Source organism: Rhinopithecus bieti, unplaced genomic scaffold (genome assembly GCF_001698545.2).
Source record: "Rhinopithecus bieti isolate Rb0 unplaced genomic scaffold, ASM169854v2 scaffold_9899, whole genome shotgun sequence".
In the NCBI taxonomy this organism is placed as follows: Eukaryota; Metazoa; Chordata; class Mammalia; order Primates; family Cercopithecidae; genus Rhinopithecus; species Rhinopithecus bieti.
This window is the reverse complement of record NW_016806979.1, coordinates 1,550,425-1,571,030: the sequence shown is the minus strand read 5'-3', so window position 1 is coordinate 1,571,030 and position 20,606 is coordinate 1,550,425. Positions and strand designations below refer to the sequence as shown.

At 64.4% G+C, this 20,606-nt stretch overlaps 1 protein-coding gene across 1 annotated transcript in view; it reads left to right on the top strand.

Annotated features, from left to right (window-relative positions):
- Positions 1 to 20,606, top strand: part of BAHCC1 (BAH domain and coiled-coil containing 1) — a gene marked incomplete at its 5' end in the record, with an annotated part of 65,805 nt that overhangs the window by 40,807 nt on the left and 4,392 nt on the right. The window contains 24 exon segments of the mRNA XM_017879551.1: positions 524 to 2,257; positions 2,501 to 2,609; positions 2,995 to 3,182; positions 3,282 to 3,440; positions 3,635 to 3,798; positions 3,975 to 4,299; positions 5,625 to 6,437; positions 10,129 to 10,220; positions 10,222 to 10,299; positions 10,302 to 10,343; positions 10,451 to 10,587; positions 11,198 to 11,326; positions 13,801 to 13,924; positions 14,740 to 15,028; positions 16,161 to 16,343; positions 16,554 to 16,855; positions 17,013 to 17,117; positions 17,207 to 17,363; positions 17,448 to 17,562; positions 17,647 to 17,722; positions 17,889 to 17,997; positions 18,638 to 18,757; positions 18,890 to 19,066; positions 19,227 to 20,404. Coding sequence (XP_017735040.1) covers positions 524 to 2,257; positions 2,501 to 2,609; positions 2,995 to 3,182; positions 3,282 to 3,440; positions 3,635 to 3,798; positions 3,975 to 4,299; positions 5,625 to 6,437; positions 10,129 to 10,220; positions 10,222 to 10,299; positions 10,302 to 10,343; positions 10,451 to 10,587; positions 11,198 to 11,326; positions 13,801 to 13,924; positions 14,740 to 15,028; positions 16,161 to 16,343; positions 16,554 to 16,855; positions 17,013 to 17,117; positions 17,207 to 17,363; positions 17,448 to 17,562; positions 17,647 to 17,722; positions 17,889 to 17,997; positions 18,638 to 18,757; positions 18,890 to 19,066; positions 19,227 to 20,404 — 6,905 coding nt within the window.

Here is a 20,606-nt window from a genome sequence, read left to right as displayed (position 1 = left end):
ACTTGAGCTCAGGAGACCAGCCTGGGCAACATGGTGAAACCTTGTCTCTAAAATAAAATAAAATAAAATAAAAGAATAGGCCGGGCGCGGTGGCTCAAGCCTGTAATCCCAGCACTTTGGGAGGCCGAGACGGGCGGATCACGAGGTCAGGAGATCGAGACCATTCTGGTGAACACGGTGAAACCCCGTCTCTACTAAAAATACAAAAAACTAACCGGGTGAGGTGGCGGGCGCCTGTAGTCCCAGCTACTCGGGAGGCTGAGGCAGGAGAATGGCGTGAACCCAGGAGGTGGAACTTGCAGTGAGCCGAGATCGCGCCACCGCACTCCAGCCTGGGCAACAGAGGACAGGGCGAGACTCCATCTCAAAAAAAAAAAAAAAAAAGCAAAAAACCTTCCCTAGGCTGTAACCTGGGGTCAGTGCCAGCTGGTGTCCGGGAGGCACCTAGAACACCTGTCTCAGGGAGTCTTCCTCCAGCCTCACCCCTAAGGCCTCCCATCGACCTTGGCTCTTTCCCACACAGATAACTTCTACCTGCGCAACCTACCGCCCCAGCCCACGCTGCTGCCGGCCAACCACAACTTCCCCAGCGTGGCCCGGGCCGCCCCTGCCCACCCCACGGGCTCCTGCAGCCGGGATCGAGACCGGGGCGAGGCTGGCTCCCTGCAGAAGGGCCCCAAGGACTTCGACCGCTTCCTCGTGGGCAAGGAGCTGGGCAGAGAGAAGGCGGGCAAGGTGGCTGAGGGCAAGGAGCGGCCGGCGGCAGAGGAGGACGGTGGCAAGGAGCGGCACAAGCTGGTGCTGCCCGTGCCGGCTGACGGGCACTGCAGGGAGGGTGGCCCCGCACCCCGAGGAGCCTGTGAGGGCCGCTCCAAGCACCTCACCTCCTGCCTCCTCAACACCAAGGTGCTCAATGGCGAGATGGGCAGGGCTGCGCTAGCCAGCTGTGCGGGGGGCATGCTAGGGCGGCCTGGTGCGGGGGTGGCAACCTCTGGGCGCTGTGCGAAGGAGGCAGCAGGCCCCCCGGAGCCCGGGCCGGCCTTCAGCGAGTGCCTGGAGCGGCGGCAGATGCTACACCACACCGCGTCCTACGCCGGGCCGCCCCCGCCCCTCAGCACGGCCGCTGGCTCCTTCCCCTGCCTGCAGCTGCACGGGGGCCCTGACGGGCTCTGCCCGCTGCAGGACAAAGTCCCCCGGGACCTAAAGGCCAGCGGGCCCACCTTCGTGCCTTCTGTGGGACACCTGGCTGACAAGGGCCGCCCCTTCCAGGCCACTGAGGCCTGCGCTGTGGCAGGGGAGGGCAAGGACCGGCACCTGGAGGGAACCATGGCCCCCGACCACGCTGCACCCTATGGAGTCTCCTATGCCCACCTGAAGGCTGAGAGCAAGGGCGAGCGGCGGCCTGGGGGCTTTGAGGCGGCCCTCAACCCCCGGCTAAAGGGCCTAGACTATCTCAGCAGCGCAGGCCCTGAGGCCTCCTTCTCTGGACTCTCTAAAGGTGGTCTGGACAAAAGCGGCTACTTCGAGTTGCCCACCTCTTCACAGGACTGTGCCCGGCCTGGTCACCAGGACCCGCTGGGTGGGAAGGCTCCCCAGGCCTGCTGCACTTTAGATAAGACTGCTGGCAAGGAAGCCCCAGTCGGCCCCCCGGGGGCACAGAAGGTGGCCCGGATCCGGCACCAGCAGCACTTGGTGGCCCCCGAGGTGGAACAGGGGGGCATTGGGGCTGAGGCCAAGCGCAAGTCCCTGGAGCTGGCATCCCTGGGCTACAGCGGGCCCCACCTGCCCCCATGGGGTGTCCAGGCAGGCCCGGGCACCGCCATGGCCATCAGTGAGGAGCGCAAGGCTGGCACCTACCTGGACCCCTTTGGCAGCAGCCTGCAGCAGGCGGCCCTTCTGCCCCAGGAACTGCCTGCACCACCGGACGAGGTCTCGGCCATGAAGAACCTGCTTAAGTACAGCAGCCAGGCCCTGGCGGTGGGCCAGAAGGCACCCTTGGTGGGCCTGGGCGGCCTCAAGGCCAGCTGCGTCCAGCAGGAAGCAAAGTTCCTGTCCTCTAAGGCCCCAGGCCAGTCGGAGAGGCCGGACTGTGCCCGCAGCCGGGAGCACGACACCATGCACGGTGACGGGGAGGTGCGGCAGCCTCCTGTGGGCATCGCAGTGGCCTTGGCCCGGCAGAAGGACACGGCGAGCCGGTCTGAGGCAGCCTACGGCACCAACACTGTGCGGCAGGGCCGGGCCGCCCCCGCTTTCAAAGGTACAGGCCCTGCACAGAGAGGGAGGCAGGCCGGGCCAGTCTAGGATGCCCAGCTGGCCCTGCCCTGCCCCCCTGCTCGCCAACTCCCACACCTGCCCTTGGCAGACCCTCCAAGGCCCCAGGACCAGGGGATCCTCCTCAGGGCATCAGGCCCCTGAGCTCGAAGCGGGGTCACTGCTTGCCTTAGCTGGTGGCTCCCTGGCCGCCCAACCCTCTCCTTTCTGCTGTCTCGACCCTGTGCAGCTGGCGGTGGGCCCCGTTCCACACATGTGCTGGACCTGGAGGCCGAGGAGGAGAGGACCCGGCTATGTGATGACCGCCTGGGACTCGCCGGCCGCGAGCTGCTGCTGCAGTGAGAGCTGGGCCTGTGGCCCTGGGGAGTAGGGCTGGGCCTGGGTTTGGGGCTCCCCACTCGGAGCCACGTGGAGGAAGAGGGTGGTCATGGCTGGGGCAGCAGATTCTATGGCTGGCTGTGGGTGGGTTTCTACCCACCTCTAGAGCCTTTCTGGGGTCTCACCCTGGGTCGGGGGTCTCGGCTAACCCCCTGCAACAGTCAGGTTGCCCACTCTCAGGGGCCAGGAGAGGGCCCCCAGTCAGCCCTGCAGAGCACTGAGGCTGGAGCCTGGGGTTTTCCCTGAGCCTCCAGGGCCCGTTCTCTCTCCCAGGTTGATAGCAGGGGGTGGGGTGGGGAGCTGGGCATTGGCGCTGGTGGCAGGGCTGAGCCCCAGGTCTTACAGGGACAGCAAAGACCGCGTAGAGTTCGCCCGGATCCACCCACCGAGCAGCTGCCCTGGGGACCTGGCCCCCCACCTCATGATGCAGAGCAGCCAGCTGGGCGGGGACCCAGCCCCCCACACCCACCCCCATCCCCCCTGGCTGCCCCGCACCCGCAGCCCCTCCCTGTGGATGGGGGGGCACTCCTACGGTCAGTGATCCCAGGGTGGGGGCTGGCCTGGGGCTGACGGGGGTTCCCTACTGGTCCCTGAGAGTGGGAGGCCTGACCACTGTGCCCTCTGCCTCCCAGGCCTGGGGCACCCTGCCCTGCACCAGAACCTGCCCCCTGGCTTCCCCGCCTCTGTGGCTGGCCCCGTGCCCTCTGTCTTCCCCCTTCCCCAGGATGCCCCCACGCAGCTGGTCATCCTGCCCTCAGAGCCCGCACCCCACAGCGCCCCCCACGCACTTGGTAAGGGCCCCTGGTCCAGGCCGCCACACTTGGGGGGCTGTTGGAAGGAGGGACAGCTGGGGGTGGGCTGGCCAGGGCTCAGGAGGGAGCAGTGGGCTTGGTGGGCTAAGGAAAGGATGACGGGGACTCGGGGAAGCAGCCCCGGAGCTGTCCCCTCCCCGACCAGGCTGACCCCTCCTGGGCCCTACCCACAGCGGATGTCATGGACCAGGCCTCGCTGTGGCCCCCCATGTATGGGGGCCGGGGCCCTGCCTCTCACATGCAGCACCCCGGCCAGCTCCCCGTGTACTCGAGGCCACAGCTCCTCCGGCAGCAGGAGCTCTATGCTTTGCAGCAGCAGAGGGCCACCCAGTTCCAGGTACCGCCCCCAGCCACACCTGCCTGGGCCAGGCACTTCTCCCCCCTCCCTGCCTGGCCGGGCCTGGCTCCGGGAGACCCCTGCACGCCTGCCCTCCGGCGGGATGAACCCAAGCAGGGGACCCTCTGGGGTCAGGGGAGCCTGAGCCTGCCTGAGCTTTCCCCTATCCCTGACAGCGGAAGCCCGAAGACCAGCACCTGGATCTGGAGGAGCCCGCCCAGGAGAAGGCCCCGAAGTCCACTCACAAGCCAGTTGCCTTAACCCCCACGGCCCCAGGCGCCCCCTCACCCGCTGCAGGCCCCACCAAGCTGCCACCCTGCTGCCACCCGCCCGCCCCAAAGCCCCCTGCCAGCTGCCCCACCCCACCTCAGCCCAGCGCCCCGTGCACTTTAAATGTCTGCCCTGCCAGCAGCCCTGGGCCTGGCTCCCGGGTGCCCAGTGCCGAGGAAAAGACTGGGGAGGGTCCGCAGTCCACGGCTGACATCGTCACGTCCGAACCAGGTGAGAGCAGCCGCCTGGCCTGGCCCGCTGTGCTCCGCTCCAAGCCCTCCCGCCCCTGCCTGGCAGGGCTGAATCTGGGCTGCCTGCAGGGCTGCTCCACACCAGCCCAGGCCCAGGACAGCGTGGCTGTTCCCTTCCTTTCTCTTCCCTCTTCCCAACCCTCCCAATGGGCATGGGAGAAGCACACAGCGGCCCAGCTGCCTTCTTCCTGGTCCTGGGCTGACGAAGGCGCAATGAAGACGGTCCCACTGGCTGTCGTGGGGATGCTCCAGCAATGAAGGCAGGGCCTGCTGGTGGTGGTGCTGGCACCCTGGGGAGCACCGGGCATGGGACCTGACCAGGCTGCCATTCAGGGTCTCGGCAAAGCTGAGTGAGGGAGGGGCAGTGAGGCGGGGTGCCTGGGTGGGGGAGGGTCTCGGACCTGGCCTCAACCCCTGCCACCCGCCCATCCACTCCCCGCCAGCCTATTTGATTCTGTCTGAATGGGGCTGAGAGTTCACACTGGAAACCGTGTGGCGAACATAAAACCTGGCCTAGTTTCGTGGTCAGGAGACGGAGCCAGCAGAGGGTTTTTCAGTTTTTCTCCCTTAGTTTTTTTTTTTCTGCAGTTAATGGGACGTGATGCCTCTGACATGCTGCCGGCTCGTTCTGGTTCAGGGAAAACCCTGATTCAAGCATCATGTTTTACAAATTTCCCCTTTTCTGGTTACCCACAGCACACCATGCCAGAGATGGCTCCTGAGGCCACCCCAGCCCGGGCAGCCAGGGTTGTTGGGGGAACATTAGAGCCACTTGGCGGGGGAATGAGGGCCTGGCCTCAGGCTGCTCACACTTTTTTTTTTTTCTTTATTTTTTTGAGACAGGGTGTCTCCCTCTGTCGCCCAGGCTGGAGTGTGGTGGCGCGAACATGGTTCACTGCAGCCTCGGCCTCCTGGGCTCAAGCCATCCTCCCACCTCAGCCTCCCGTGTAGCTTGGACCACGGGCATGCACCACCATGCCCAGCTAATTGTTCTTTTGTTTTTTTGTAGTGGTGCGTGCACTCTGTTACCCAGGCTGGTCTTGAACTCCTGGCCTTAATGATCCTCCCTCCTCAGCCTTCCAAAGTATTGGGGTTACAGGCGTGAGCCACTGTGCCCAGCCAGGCTGCCCCCTTAATTAACGTTAACACTTTCCCCGCCACCAGTCTTGCAGACCTGCAGCTAGCCCAGGACCCTTCTGCATGGGCTTGGGTCTGAGGGTTCAAGGTCACTGTCCTCTGTCCTATCGCAGGACACCCCCTCACCACCACTCCCAGCTCCCTGCTGACCTGTCCCCTCCTTTGCAGACCTGCCTCCCGGATACCTGCGCCCCGTGGCTGGCCTGGGCTTCTCCCTACCTTCAGACGTGCACTCTTCTAACCTCGAGGACCCTGAAACTATGCAAACCGCCACCCTGGGGGCCCAGCCTGAGCCCACAAGGACATTCCTGCCTGGGGAGCCACCTCCCTGCAGCCCTAGGAGCCTGGAGGAGCCCGGGCTGCTCTCAGGGGCCAGGGAGGCCACCCAGGACCTTGCCGCCACCCCCCACCCTGCCGAGCGGGGACCCCAGGGGAAGGCAGCGGACCGCAGCCCACTTGAGGGGCTACAAGAACTGCAATGTGGGGTCCTCCTCGAGGCAGGGGGCCCCGAGGCCACCGGCCAGGCTCATTCTACTCAGGGAGGGGCACGAGAAGAGAGGAGCAGGGAGGAGGGGGAGCAGGAGCCCTCATCAGGGGCCTCCCCCCAAGTCCTGGAGCAGCAAGCAGGGAGCCCGGGTGCCCTTGAGGACGAGGGAGAGCAGCCGACCCCTGAGGAGGACGAGCTGGAGGAAGATGAGCTGGGGCAGCAGAGCATGGAGGACTCAGAGGAGGACTGTGGGGGAGCTCCCAACAACAGCTACCCACCCAGGGCGCTACCAGGCCTGGATGCCTTGGTGGCCGCCACCATCGACCTGGGGGACCTGCCCAGCGACAGCGCACCAGACCCTCAGCCCCCAGCAGCCTCTGGGCCCCCCAGCACAGCCCCCCTGCCCCATAGCTCAGGGACTCATGGAATCGCTCTGCTTAGTGAGCTGGCTGACCTGGCAATCCAGCGGCAGAGGAGTGAGAGGGCTGTGCCAGGTAAGCCCGGTGGTTGCCGCCACCCCCCAAAGCCCCAGCGGTGGGACCCGCAGGCCTGGCTCACGGTCACCTGGCCAGATGGCAGCCTTGGGCCCCGCTCAGTTGTCCCCAAAGTGTGGTGGGTCCCCTGGAGAGTGTCCACCTCCCCTTGCCGACCCTCGTCCGTGGAAGTCCAAGGCAGGTGTGCCTTTTCCGAATCCCCCTGTCCCAGGTGGGGTCCTGGGAGCAGGACTCACCCGCATGGTGGTTTCAAAGGCTCCTCACTCAGGCCCAGGATAGGTAGCAGGAGGTTAAGGCTCTTGCTGCAGGGAGGCCTGTGGGAGCGGGAGCTCCTGGGCTCTCCCACCCACCCAGAGGCCCCAAGGACAGCCGGACAACAGTGGGCGGGGCCAGATCACCTGAGACACCTGAGGGCCCGGTCCTGCTTAGCCTACCCCAGCCCTTGGTCTGGGCACTCCCTGCGGTCCAGCGCTCCCGGGAAAGCCCCTGCTTCCTGCCATCTTCCTTGTGGACCCCGCAGAAAGCCCCAGGGTGGAGGGCGTCCCCCAGCCGGGCACACGAACCTGACAGTCCTCAGGGCTTGGCCACTGCTTTCTGGATGCATAAATCTCACCACCACAATCAAGAGAATGTTCTTGAACAGTGCATTTCCCCAGGGGCCTCTGGTCACTCTCTGCTGGATGAGGCTGCTGGCCTGCACCCGGCAGGGGTGTTCTGCAGTGCTGGGAGCTGCCTGCCCTCGGGGGTACCTGGCCCAGAGTCCCTGCCTCTGGGTGGGCTGTGCAGAGGGTTTGAGGAATCTTGGAGTCCTGTCAGGGTGGGCTCCACCGGGACCCCCCAGAGGCCCTCCATTGGGCCTCCAGCCAGCAGTGTACGAGAAGGTAGATAGGGCGAGGTGGAGGCACCTCAGCACGGCCTGAGCTGCCGGGGACCCGCCGTGGGAGGGTCTCGGGGACCCTCACCCGGCAGCATGAGGAGGCGTCAACAGAAAGCAGGTGCCGTGTGTGTGGCCAGAGTGGCCCGTCTGCCTGTGTGAACACCTGCGGGACAGGAGCCCGTTCACTGCATGAATAATCAGGTGTAGACCACGTGTCCCAGGTAGGGAGCCATGTGGCTTAACCCAGCATGGATATCATCACACTCTGGCCAGACCAGGTGTCCCAGTCACCAGGGTGTGCAGAGGCAGAGTCAGGGCCAGCTCTGCCCTCTGGGTCTCCACCTCACGGTCCCCTCCTGGGCCGCCACCCTCGCCCCTGCCCTCCCCTTGTCCCAATTAATGGGCAGGTCTGTGCAGCTGCTGGGCTCAGAGCTCAACCCTACAAGTATAGTGACCACTTTGGTTGAAATTAATTAGGAGGCTGGTTTTGTCCTGTGCCAGACAGCAGGATTTCAGACAGCAGGATTTGCAGAGGGGAAAGTGGGGGGAAAGTCCCTGGCACTGGGGCCAGGCGGGCATAGAGCCCCCAGGCCTGGCAGAGCCATCTGGGTGAGGCCACGTGGGGGCCACACGCCTGTAGCCTGCAAGGGCAGGGAAGGCACAGAGAGACTTCTGGCCAACTGCAGTGACCCGGAGACCAGGAGACCTGGGGCCTTCGGTGGAAGGGGCCTGCAGATGCATCTCCCCAGCTGCTGATGGCAGCAGCTGCTCAGTCCACCCCCTCGGCCCTCTCTCCCCTCCCATTCCCTGCGGACCCTGGACCCAGCAGCCTGAGCGTTCCCATGGTCCCCACCAGATCTGTGGTCTCAGTCCAGAGCTTTGCACCCCAGCATCTGCCCCTCCGAGTTCCTCCTGGCTTCTGAGTAATGACCTCTGCGGATGGATCAACCCTTGGGCTGGGCTTGTGGCCTCCAGGCCCTCCCCTGTACTTGAGGAGGGAACTGGCCGCGCACCGTGGAGCGCCTCCCAGCCGGGGCGTTCGGATTGATGCCTTTGGTGGAATCTCAGGTGCATCCCCCAGCGGTCAGGCGCTGATGCGCCCCATTAGGGATGGGGTTTGCTCTGGTCGTCCCGCACTCCTGCCTCTGGCTGAGATCAACCATGTCTCTAGGGAGCCCAAGTCCGTTAAGTGGAGCATGGGGTTCAGAGGCAGAGACCAGGTTTGGGGTGCTGATTGCTGTGAGGTTATCGTTACTCCTAGGCTTTCCCGGGGGTGCCAGCACCTCTATTCTGACCCCATAGGGGTCCCCCAATTCTCCCGCCTTCCTGGCCATAACCACTTACCCCCACCGCAAGCTGTCTGGCCCCTGTCTCCTGCTGGATGTCCTTGTGGGATCAGCCCATGGGGGCCCCGTTCCTGGTCTCTGTTGTCAGCCCCAGTCCCCTACTCAGGCCCCTGAATCCCATGCTGGGCCCTCCCCTGGCATGGATGCCAGCCTCTGCTGGCCCAAGCTTGACGCGCCGAGATGGGCCCAGTCCCTTCCCCGGGGCCACTCCCTGGGCCTGTTGGCTGCTGGCTGTTCTGGCAGTCCACTGTGGGGTAGCTTCCCGCCGCCCTGGCCGCCACAGTTGAGGTCCCAGAGGATACGGGGCCCTGGCAGCCCCTGCGCTCCTGACCTGTGGCTCAACCCTGGCGCCTCCTGCTCCCACAGGGCTGGAGTGTGTGAAAGGGCCTGGCAGAGGCCGCAGGGCACTGGTTCAGAGACCGGGGCAGGGGCAGGGTTTGGTGCTCCTGGGGAGATGGAGGAATGGTGGTCCCCTCTGAGAGGGTCACCAGCAGGTTAAGGCCTGCATCCAGAATAACCCCTGCCACTGCCATCCTCACAAGGAATTGAGGGCTGTGGGGGTTCCCAGCTTACCCAGGAGACTTGCAGTGGGAGGGGTGCTGGAGCCCAAGGAAGTTCGAGGTTGCAGTGAGCCGTGGGTGGAGCCGCGCTCAGCCTGGGCAATATAAGCAGGGCCCTGTCCTCAACCTAAAGTATCAAAGGGACTTGTCCCCTCCCTCTGCACTGAACCACTGCCTTCACCTGCAGACTGCCTTAGGTTGTCCACACAGGCAGTAGAACGGAAGGACTGATTGGGCAAGATTGGACGGGAAGTGGTCACGTTTAGCTGCTGGGGGAGCACAGCCTCCCACCACACTGGTTTGAGTGATGCCAGGGTACTGAAAAGCCCACAGTTCCAAGCCATCTCTCCCACGCTGCACTTTCGAAACTTGGTTAAAGCCACATGGACAGACTCTGAGGAACCAACCGCGGGCTTGAAGCCCACTGAAATTGAACTGGTCTGAACCTTCAACAGCTTCCATGCTCGCAAGCCTCGGCGGCTTCTTTGCAGGCACTGCCTGTGTCTCTGAGAGGCCCCCAGAGCGCTGCCCTTTCCAGGGCTTGCGCCGCTTCGAAGCAGTGCACCGGGGGCACATCCAGGCATTTTCGTTGAAGCAGTGAACCATCCCGCTTAACCGTTCACTTACATGGTTTGGGGCCTGCTTGCTCTGTGACATGGAGGACCCTGCCACATGGGTCTCCCAGCTGGCCTGCCTACACCAAGGGAGTTGGTCTTCCCCAGCCGGAACCAAACGGGTTGCGATGCCAATCCTGATACCCACCTCACTCTCTCGGCTCCCTGAACCCTCACGACTGGTCTTCACCACTGGGTGGTCTTCAGGGGGCCACAGCTGACGTCAAGGCCTGTGAAGGGGCAAGTGTGTGCCCAGCTGTGCCCCATTGTCTCGACCTTCCCATGCCCCAGCAGAGGAGGAAGAGGAAGCGTGCTAGCCTTTCAACGCTGGCAGTCCCTGGCCACGCTGGCCATCAGCCTGGTCCCTGGTGGAGGCCGCTGGCCTAAGACAGCACCACTGTTCCCGAGCACAAGCCATGCACAGCTGACCCCTGTAGCAGCCCAGCTCACCCCCGCATGCAGATCCCTGCAAGCGCAAAGGACATTGGACCCCCAAAGACCAAAGCCCTGTGAAGTAGGGGTCCCAGTGCCCAACACTTGCCAATGCGTTGCCACCAGCAGCCCCAGCCTGGGCCTGCCCAGCTTTTCAACAGGCCCCTGTGCCCCTGCCCACCAGGTGTGCCCCCTGAAGGCCGCCATCGACCGGCTGGACACACAAGAGGTGGGGATGCGTGTGCAGCTGGCGGAGCTGCAGCGGCGCTACAAGGAGAAGCAACGGGAGCTGGCCCGCCTGCAGCGCAGGCACGACCATGAGTACGCCTGGCGTGGTGGGAGGGCCTGGGAGGGTCGCTGCACCCCCACCCCTGGGAGGTGCCCACGGTGGTGGGGCCGATGTGGGAACAGGCCAGGACTGGGCTCTGCACCCTGCCTGTGGGTAGACACTGGGGTCTGTCGGGGAGGCCTTCCCAGAGGCAGTGGGGCCCAAGGAGGGAGGCATTTGGCCAAGCGAGACCAAGCAGCAGGACTGGGCGTCTGGAAGAGCCGCTCGGCAGAGCCTGGTGTGCAGGAGGCCAGCTGCAGGGTGGTGGGTGAGGGGACGGTGGCAGAAAGGGGAGTAGGGAGGACTAGGGGCGCTGGGGGGCCAGGGCAGAAGTTGGAAGTTTCTCTGGGGGAGGGGACACCCTGCAGTTGCAACAAGGGCAGGGGCACTGCCTGACCAGTGTGTGTGGATGGTGGGAGGTGGGGGCGGCGGGGGCCCTGGCTGGCCTTGCCTTCTGCTTGAGGGGTCAGGCTCCCCAGGCCAAGTCTGGGCCCCACCTTTCCCTGCACCCAGTAGCCACCTAAGGCCAATGCCCTCGCCTGGAACCTTGTTGGGGCGCTGGATTCTGCGTGAGCATCTGACCATCCCCCTTGTGGCCCCCAGGAGAGATGAGAGCTCAAGGAGCCCTGCACGGCGGGGGCCTGGCCGGCCGAGGAAGCGCAAACACTCAAGCTCACTGCCCGCCCCACGTCCCACGGGGCTGCTCCCCAGGAGCGATGGCAAGAAAGTCAAGTGAGTCCTGGGCACTGGCATTGCAGGGCACTTGTGGCTGGCCCTGGGCCCTCGAGGCTGGGGCAGCAGGGTTCAGTTCCTCTGAGGCTTCCGGGGCTGCTGGTGCCCCTTCACAGCCACTCTGAAGGCCTGGCCCTGCCCCTCCTAGACCATCGAGAGTGACCAGTGGACAGAGCTCTGCTCCAGACAGGCTTTGTCCAGCTGGCAGCTCCCAGCAGCACCCTGGCACAGGTCCCCCTCTGGAAGCCACAGCTCCCAGGCCCGGCCACACTGGCTCTGCACACCTGGCTGTGGCATCGTCCCCGCCCGCGCCCCACCCGGTCCCCTGGAGTGGGAGGCGGCGTTGCGTGCCGGCCTCTTTATCTGTGCTGTATAAAGTCGTTGGTCACGCTGCGGCTCTGCTCACGGCTGCTGGCGCGATGTTATTATCCATTACCCGCCCGGCACAGCCGTTGGTGCACTCCCGGGCCTGGTATAATTGTCCTTCTCGGCTACAAATTGCCTCTCCCGGCAGGCCCATTTGCATAAATCCTCCGAGCTCCTCCAAACACGATTGGCGCGTGCGTGTGCGCACTGCATCAATCCTGATGATTTGGTAATAATAGTTAAATCGACACTAAATGGTTCCTTCAATTAAGACAGAGGCAAAAAATTAATCTCAGGGCTTTATGTCACAAAACATTAGCAAATGCAGGGAAGGTTATAGGGAGGGGCTGCGTGGCTGTGGGCAGTGGAGGGGTCACCATATGGCAGCCCCCCAGAGCTGCCCCTGCCCTGCCCAGGTGTCTCCTGGGGGCGTCTCCTGGGGTCTCCCTTTGAGAACCGGCCAGCACTGTGGGAGCTGCTGGGCAGGACAGGGCCCCTGGAAGCCAGGGTCTGGCTAGAAGGCAGCAGCCTCAGGACCTCAGGGAAACTGAGTCCAGGACCCCTTTTCCTGAGGGTCAGGGCCCTCCCTCACCCTTCCACCTCCTGCCCTCACTCATCCAGGCAGTGGTGGCGGAGGCAGTTGGCCCCGGGATGGGCCTTCTACTGTGTAGGAAGTTGGGGAGTGGGGGTCCGGGGGTGTCTTCTGGCCCACGGCTTCCTGCCTGGCTCCTCAGCCCTCAGAAGCCCAGCCTCCTCTGTGGGCAGGAAGGTGGAAAGGGACGTCCGGCCATGCCAGCCAGGGCCAGGCAGGGCTCTCTGTCTCCATCTGATTCATTTTCTTGAGCAGCTGGGGCTCCCTTTGCACCTGTGAGTCAGGGGGTTGAAAGGTGAGAGGCCAAGCCCCCAGCCCCGGTCTAGCCAGGAACAGGCAGAAAGACTCCCCGAGCCTTGGCTTCCCCATGTGAAATGGGGCAGTGGGAGGTTCTGGGGAGAGTGGATCACCCACACAAGATGGGGAGTCTGGGATGTGGGGGAATCAGGTGGGACCTGTTTGGGGGCATCTGGAGGTAGCTGCTAGGCCCATGTTAGCTGGAGTCGATTTTCTGCCCCAGCTCCCAGCCTAGGGGACAGCACAGGCTATGGGGCATGGGGAGGAACCTGAGCTCGCCTCCACAGTGTCCAGGGCTCCCAACCTAGGGGACAGCACAGCTATGGGGCGTGGGGAACACTGAGGCTCGGCCTCCACAGTGTCCAGGGCTCTATCTGGGAGGGGCTGAGGATGCATAGTTCCGTCCTCAACACATGCGTGGAAGACGGGACGGGCTCCTGAGAGGGCCTGAGCCAGGCCGTGGGGTCCCTGGGGACTCGGGGGAAAGCCCAGGCTTCTCTGGACCCTGCCCCGCCCGCCTGCCCCTACCGCCGCCCCTGGTGGGACTCCAGTTGGCGTGTCCTCTTCCAGCTATGGCAGAAATGTGGATGCAGTTCTCACAGACCTGCCTGGTGCCCACCCCACTCCTAAGGGTGGTAATATCAGGCCCTGAACACCTGCCAAGGGCCTGGCCCAGCCTGCATAAGAAGCCGTGCCTCAGACTCACAGATGGCGCGTGTGCGGCTGTCCCTTGTTCCAGGTGCCAAGGCTGAGGCTACAGCCCCACTAGAGCCCCACTAGCAGCAGAGCCCTGGCTCCTGAGTACTGGGTGGCCCCTCAGAGCCCTCACTGGCCCCAGTCCCTGACACCTGGCTTCTGGGTCACTATAGCTAGGACCAGACAGCACTGCCAGGGCGTTTCTTCCTAGCAGGCTGTGGAAGGATGGGATTCGGGTAACAGAAGCGTGCCTACTTCCAGTATAGCTTAGTGGGGGATGGGGTGGATTTGAGGATGCAGGGACTGCTGAGGGCTGGTGGTTGGCAGGCAGAGGGGCTGGCTGGAGGCAGGTGCTGAGGGGAGGTCAGAGCTGGCTCAGCCCCTGAGGCCCCTCACCCTCAGCTCTGTCTGCCTGAGACGTAGGGCCCTTGGAGGAGTGTGACCCACTGCAGAGACAGTAGGGGGACAAGGCTGGGGCGGCCAGGACTGCATCTGCCCTGCACCCACCACCCCTTCCCCCCAGGGCGGTGCGGACAAGCCTGGGTCTGCTGTGCGCGGAGCTGCGAGGGGGCAGCGGGGGCGAGCCTGCAAAGAAACGGAGCAAGCTGGAGAGGAGCGTCTACCCAGGCCTGCAGACCGCCTCTGTGGTGAGTGCTGAAGCACCTGCCTTGACCCAGGGCCCTTCAGGTCCCTTCCTGGGCAGGTAGCAGATAGTGGACTCTCCCCGGCCCTGTGCTGACACCCATTGCTCAGAACCAAGCGAACCAAGGCTGGGGAGCTCTGAGTGCCAACAGCAGGAGGAGGAGCCCGACCCTGTGGTGTGACGTGGGAAGGTCTGACCGGGTGGCCCTGCTGCCACTTGCCTGTGTGTCTCCACCCTCCTCGTCTCACTCTAGCAGGAAAGCAAATGCCGAGGCCACACTCTGCTCACAGAGACTCCCTGGAGCGAGGCCCTGCCTTTCCTCAGTGGCCCGGGGCACACTTGGTGTGGCGGGGGCTCCCCCAGCTGCCGGCACCCCTTCCTTCTTGGCACAGCAGATGCCTCCTGCCCTCCCCTCTCCGTGGCCTCGGGGCCGGGTGAGAGGTGGGCCCCAGCATGCTCCGCCTGTCTGCCCAGGGGGCTGATCCTTCTGTCCAAATGCTGTTTTATCTCTGCCTTGAGAAAAGCTAACGGCCTGGCCCCACAACCCACAGCCACTGGGCCCTCAGCCTCCTCCGTGCCCCCTAAGTGGGGTGGGCAGTTGGTAGGCAGTGGAGTGGGTGGGAAAGGCCCAAGCGTAGGCTCCAGGGGCAGGCCCCTGTGTCTCTGGGCCAGACATCCCTTCAGTCCCTGTGGATCGAGGGCAGGGACCTGGGAGGTACCAGTTCTGAGCCGGGCATCAACAGAGAGGCACCTAACCACCCAGGGGCTGTGGTTTGCAGAGGGCGCCCTGAGAGTACAGCTGCCCCTCCCTGTTCACAGGAGAAGGCACAGTGTAAGAAGAGCAGCTGCCAGGACGGGCTGGCACCCTCTGTGGCCCACAGGGTGGCCCAGCTGAAACCCAAGGTCAAGAGCAAAGGGCTGCCCACAGGCCTCAGCTCTTTCCAGCAGAAGGAGGCCACCCCCGGGAGGCGCATCCGGGAGAAGCTGTCCCGAGCCAAGAGTGCCAAGGTGTCTGGGGCCACACAGCACCCACAGCCCAAGGGCCACAGCAGCCGGGAGACACCCAGGTGCCCAGCCCAGCCCTCTGTGGCTGCGTCCCGGGAGGCAGGCAAGTTGCTGGCGTGAGTGGCCACTGCCAGGAGCCCCGGTCATGGTCACTGGGGGGCTGGAGGAGGGGGTGGCAAGTTCACGGCGACCACCAGGGCTGGGTCAGGGCTCGTGGGGTGTGACAAGTCCAAGGAGACCTTCTCACTAGACAGGCTGGGGAAGAAGGCGAATGTCTCACAGAAGGAGACCCCCGTCCGCAAGGCAAGCTCAGTGGCTCTCAGTGTGCCTCACCCCCATGTTGGGGCTGAAGGGGAAGGAAGGACGCCCCCTGGAAGCATCCAGGTTAAAAATAGCCCTCCCAACGGCCCCAGCCCTTGCGACTGTAGCGTCCGGCTGGGCTGACCCTGAGGCATTATCTGACCCCCCAGCAAACACGTGTGTCCAGAAACAGGAGCCTAGAAAAATAGAAGCTTCCTTTCTCCCGCCAGCCCCTTCCCCCAAGGTCTCAGACGCCTGAGAAAGAACAAAGGGAGGGCTGCTTGGACCTAGGGGAGGGGCAAAGGGCCATCTGGGCGGGTGGGGGACAGTAGAAAGAGGGGAACGGACTTCCTGGGGAGGGGGCACCAGCCCTGCCAGGCAGGTGCCCCATTGCCCAGGCTATAAAGAAAAAATCGGCCGGGCGCGGTGGCTCAAGCCTGTAATCCCAGCACTTTGGGAGGCCGAGACGGGCGGATCACGAGGTCAGGAGATCGAAACCATCCTGGCTAACACAGTGAAACCCCGTCTCTACTAAAAATACAAAAAACTAGCCGGGCGAGGTGGCGGCGCCTGTAGTCCCAGCTACTCGGGAGGCTGAGGCAGGAGAATGGCGTGAACCTGGGAGGCGGAGCTTGCAGTGAGCTGAGATCTGGCCACTGCACTCCAGCCTAGGTGACAGAGCAAGACTCCGTCTCAAAAAAAAAAAAAAAAAAAAAAAATCACGCATCCCCACACCCATACAAATCCCTTCAGGCTGGAAGCCAGGACCTCAGGTGCCTGCCCCCAAAGCAGCCCCACAGAGCAGCCCAGAGGGTGACAGTGACTGGTCCCACTCACAGCCCCACCATAACCGCATGCCCAGAGGGTCACCTCCCCCATCTCTCAATGGCACAGCTTAACATCAAGTCATCGGGACCCCTCTGCCTCTCTCCCAGGCAGTGGCTATGACAGTGAGGACTGTGAGGGTCTCCTGGGGGCAGAGGCACCACCCAGGGAGGCAGGGCTGCTGCTGCATGCCGGGGCCAGTGTGGCTGTGCTGGGGCCCTCGCCCTCCTCTGTGGTCAAGATGGAGGCCAACCAGAAGGCCAAGAAGAAGAAGGAGAGGCAGGGATTGCTAGGTAACCAAGAGGGAGGGCAGGAAATGCTAGATAACCAGGAGGGAGGGCAGGTATTGCTAGGTAACCAGGAGGGAGGGCAGGGGTTGCTAGGTAACCAGGAGGGAGGGCAGGGGTTGCTAGGTAACGAGAAGAGAGGACAGGTACAGTCAGCCCAACCAGCCAGGTCTCCAGGTTGGGGATCCCTGCGATGGCCTTCCCTCCCTCCCCCAGGGGCCTGTCGCCTGTCCAGCCCTGAAAGTGAGGTCAAGATCAAGAGGCGGCCGGTGAAGGCCAAGGTGGGCACCACCCTGGAGCGGGCCTCAGGGCAGAGGCCCCCAGGTGCACTGGGCAAGAAGAAAGCCAAGGGCAAGGCCAAGGGCGGCCTGCGGGCAGAGCCAGGGGCCACCCCCAGCAGGGACACCCTCTTCAGCCCCTCCCGGGCCTTCACCTGCCATGAGGAGGGCAGCCAGCTGGCCAGCGAACGCCTCAAGAGGGCCACGCGCAAGGGCACGGTGCTGCAGCCAGTGCTGCGGGTGAGGCTGGGCTCTGGGGTGCTGGGCCAAGAGGCTGGGTGCCTATGAAGAAAGGCCTTCCCCGCCCTCCCCCACATGCCGGCCCCTGAGCCCTGGGTCAGCCTCAGGCTGTCCCACCACCCTCAGCTCAGCGCCTTCTCTGCCTGCCCATGTACAGCGGAAGAACGGGGCCCTGTCCATCACACTGGCTGCACGCAATGCCAAGGCCATTCTGGGGAAGGGCCGGAAGCCAAGCAAGGTGAAGCGCAAGGCCGGCAAGCAGGTAGCAGCCCCCCCAACCCTGGGAGCCCACTGTGCACTCACCTGCACCCTGCCTGCACCCCACCCAAGCCTGACCCCTCTGGCCCCCAGGGCAAGGGCCGGGCCGTGAGCCGCCTGCTGGAAAGCTTCGCTGTGGAGGACGACTTTGAGTTTGACGACAACAGCAGCTTCTCAGAAGAGGAGGAGGACGAGGAGGAAGAGGAGGAGGACAGCGGCCCCCTGAGCGCAGAGCAGAGTGCCGTCCTGGGTGAGCAGGGCCAGGAAAGGCACCAGCCACCTGGGGAGGGATAATGGGTAGGCCATGCTGGCTGCTGACACCCTGTGCCCACAGCACGCTCATGTGCCATCCATAAGGAGGACCTGCGGGACGGCCTGCCCGTGCTTATCCCCAAGGAAGACAGCCTGCTGTACGCGGGCAGCGTCAGGACCCTGCAGCCACCCGACATGTGAGGCCTGGGCACGGTGGGGCAGGGCAGGGGCCTGGAGGGCAACCGAGACCCATGACGCCTCACACTCCCCAATGCCCCCAGCTATAGCATCGTCATCGAGGGCGAGCGGGGCAACCGGCAGAGGATCTACTCACTGGAGCAGCTGCTGCAGGAAGCGGTGAGGACCGGACCCGCCTGCCCTGGGGAGGGGCCTGACTGACTTGCCCCAGAACAAAGGAGTGCCTTGGCCTGGGCCACAGCCACTCCTGGGCCCAGGGACCAGGCTCTCAGGCAACCCTGGGCTGGACCCCACCTGCTCACAGCCGCCACCCGCTTTCCTGCAGGTTCTTGACGTGCGGCCACAATCCAGCCGGTACCTCCCGCCCGGCACGCGGGTCTGCGCCTACTGGAGCCAGAAGTCTCGATGTCTGTACCCGGGCAACGTGGTCCGGGGTAAGCTATACCCAAGGCGGGAGCTGGGGCAGGCCCTTCTGGGACCCACAGGCTCATGTCTGGCCCCACCAGCCTGACTTCCGAGGCTGGTGAGGGCAGAACCAGCTCTCTGCTTAGACAGAGTACGACAATAAAATGAGCTCCCAGGCGCCATGAAAAAGCACAGGGTGTGTGGGGAGGGAGGGAGGGGGCTCCGGCCTCCAGCCAAGCAGAGAGGGCCCAGCAGGAAGGGACCCAGAGCCCTGCTGCTGGGGGTCACGGAGTACATCAGGGGGGCACCAGCTCCCCTGGGCAAAACCTGCTGACTACAGGCAGGGCATGTAGGTCCCTAGGGTGAAAGGCACAAAGATCCTACAGGCAAGTGGCCAGGCAGGTGGGAGGTGGGCACGTGGGCATCAGCACGTGTGGAGAGGTCAGGTTCCGGTCGGGGTGGGGTGACGGTGGCATCGCATGGGAGGCACTGCAGGAGTTGGAGAGGGGGCCCTGGCTCCTGGGCTGCGGGGCGGCTCCACCCTCCGTGTGGTCAAGGAGAACCCTGGAGCCCCCCACTCACCCTCCCGACCGGCCTCGGCAGCCCCGCCTCCTTGTTTCGGGCACCTGCTGGGGGTTCCAGCCACAAGCTCAGGTGTGCCGTCCACAGGGGCCTCCGGTGACGAAGATGAGGACCTGGACTCGGTAGTGGTGGAATTTGACGATGGGGACACCGGCCACATCGCTGTCTCCAACGTCAGGCTGCTGCCGCCTGACTTCAAGATCCAGTGTGAGCCTGGGACCTGCGTGGGGCAGGGCCCTGCCTGGGCTCCATTGTGTCCAGACAGGCTCCCAAGGAAGGGTTGGGATGGCAGTACCCCACAGCCATGGCACTGAAGCCCTTGGCCCATGCTATCCACAGGCACAGAGCCCTCTCCAGCTCTGCTAGTGTCTAGCAGCTGCCGGAGGACCAAGAAGGCGTCCAGCGAGGCCCCCCCGCCCAGTGAAGCCGCCACCCCCAGCCTGTCCCCCAAAGCACAGGATGGCCCTGAAGCTTTGAAGACACCCGGGAAGAAATCCATTAGCAAAGACAAAGCTGGTATTTTGCTGGACTTCCCAGAACCCGGGTCGGGGGGAGGCATCCTCTGGGGGCTGGGGGAACGAGGAGACCCATGGGGCAGGCAGGGTCCAGGGAGGGGCAGGTGGAGGCAGTTTCATGGGCCCAGCTGGGGCTGATTCCGCTGGGCTTTTGCCCTCAGGTAAAGCCGAACTCCTAACCTCAGGTGCCAAATCGCCCACGGGGTCCTCCGACCACTTCCTGGGCCGCCGTGGCAGCCCCTTGCTGAGCTGGTCCGCAGTGGCGCAGACCAAGCGGAAGGCAGTGGCAGCGGCCAGCAAGGGGCCGGGGGTGCTGCAGAACCTCTTCCAGCTGAACGGCAGCAGCAAGAAGCTGCGGGCCCGCGAGGCCCTGTTCCCGGTGCACAGCATGGCCACGCCCGTGTTCGGCAACGGCTTCCGCGCTGACTCCTTCAGCAGCCTGGCCAGCTCCTACGCGCCCTTCGTCGGGGGGACTGGGCCGGGCCTCCCCGGGGGAGCCCACAAGCTGCTTCGGGCCAAGAAGGCCGAGAGGGTGGAGGCCGAGAAGGGTGGGCGGCGGCGGGCGGGCGGCGAGTTCCTGGTCAAGCTGGACCACGAGGGTGTGACCTCCCCTAAGAACAAAACATGCAGGGCACTGCTTATGGGGGACAAGGACTTCGGCCCCAAGCTCGGGCGGCCCCTGCCCAGCCCCAGCTATGCGCACCCCGCCCTTGTGGGCAAGGACAAGAAGGGGCGGGCACCCATTCCCCCGCTGTCCATGGGGCTGGCACTGCGCAAGTATGCGGGCCAGGCAGAGTTCCCACTGCCCTACGACAGCGACTGCCACAGCTCCTTCTCGGACGAGGACGAGGACGGGCCGGGGCTGGCGGCCGGTGTGCCCTCCCGCTTCCTCGCCCGCCTGTCTGTGTCCTCCTCCTCCTCCGGCTCGTCCACCTCCTCCTCCTCAGGCTCTATGTCCACCTCCAGCCTCTGCTCCTCTGACAATGAGGACTCGTCCTACAGCTCAGACGACGAGGACCCAGCCCTGCTGCTGCAGACCTGCCTCACCCACCCCGTGCCCACCCTCCTGGCCCAGCCCGAGGCCCTGCGCTCCAAGGGCGGCGGCCCTCACGCGCATGCCCAGCGCTGCTTCCTGTCCAGGGCCACGGTGGCTGGCACCGGTGCAGGCTCAGGCCCCAGCAGCGGCAAATCCAAGCTCAAGCGCAAAGAGGCCCTGAGCTTCTCCAAAGCCAAAGAGCTCTCCCGGAGGCAGCGGCTGCCCTCCGTGGAAAACCGGCCAAAGATCTCAGCCTTCCTGCCCGCCCGGCAGCTCTGGAAGTGGTCGGGGAACCCTACACAGGTAGGTCTCCAGTGGGTGGCAGGAGGAGTTCCGTGTTCCCAAGGAAACCAGGGAGGGCTCACACGCCCTTGCTGCCCTTCCTCTCCTTTTTGCATCTTCCTACTTGATTGCAAGTTAAAAAATGTGGAAAACTCGGCCGGGCGCGGTGGCTCAAGCCTGTAATCCCAGCACTTTGGGAGGCCGAGACGGGCGGATCACGAGG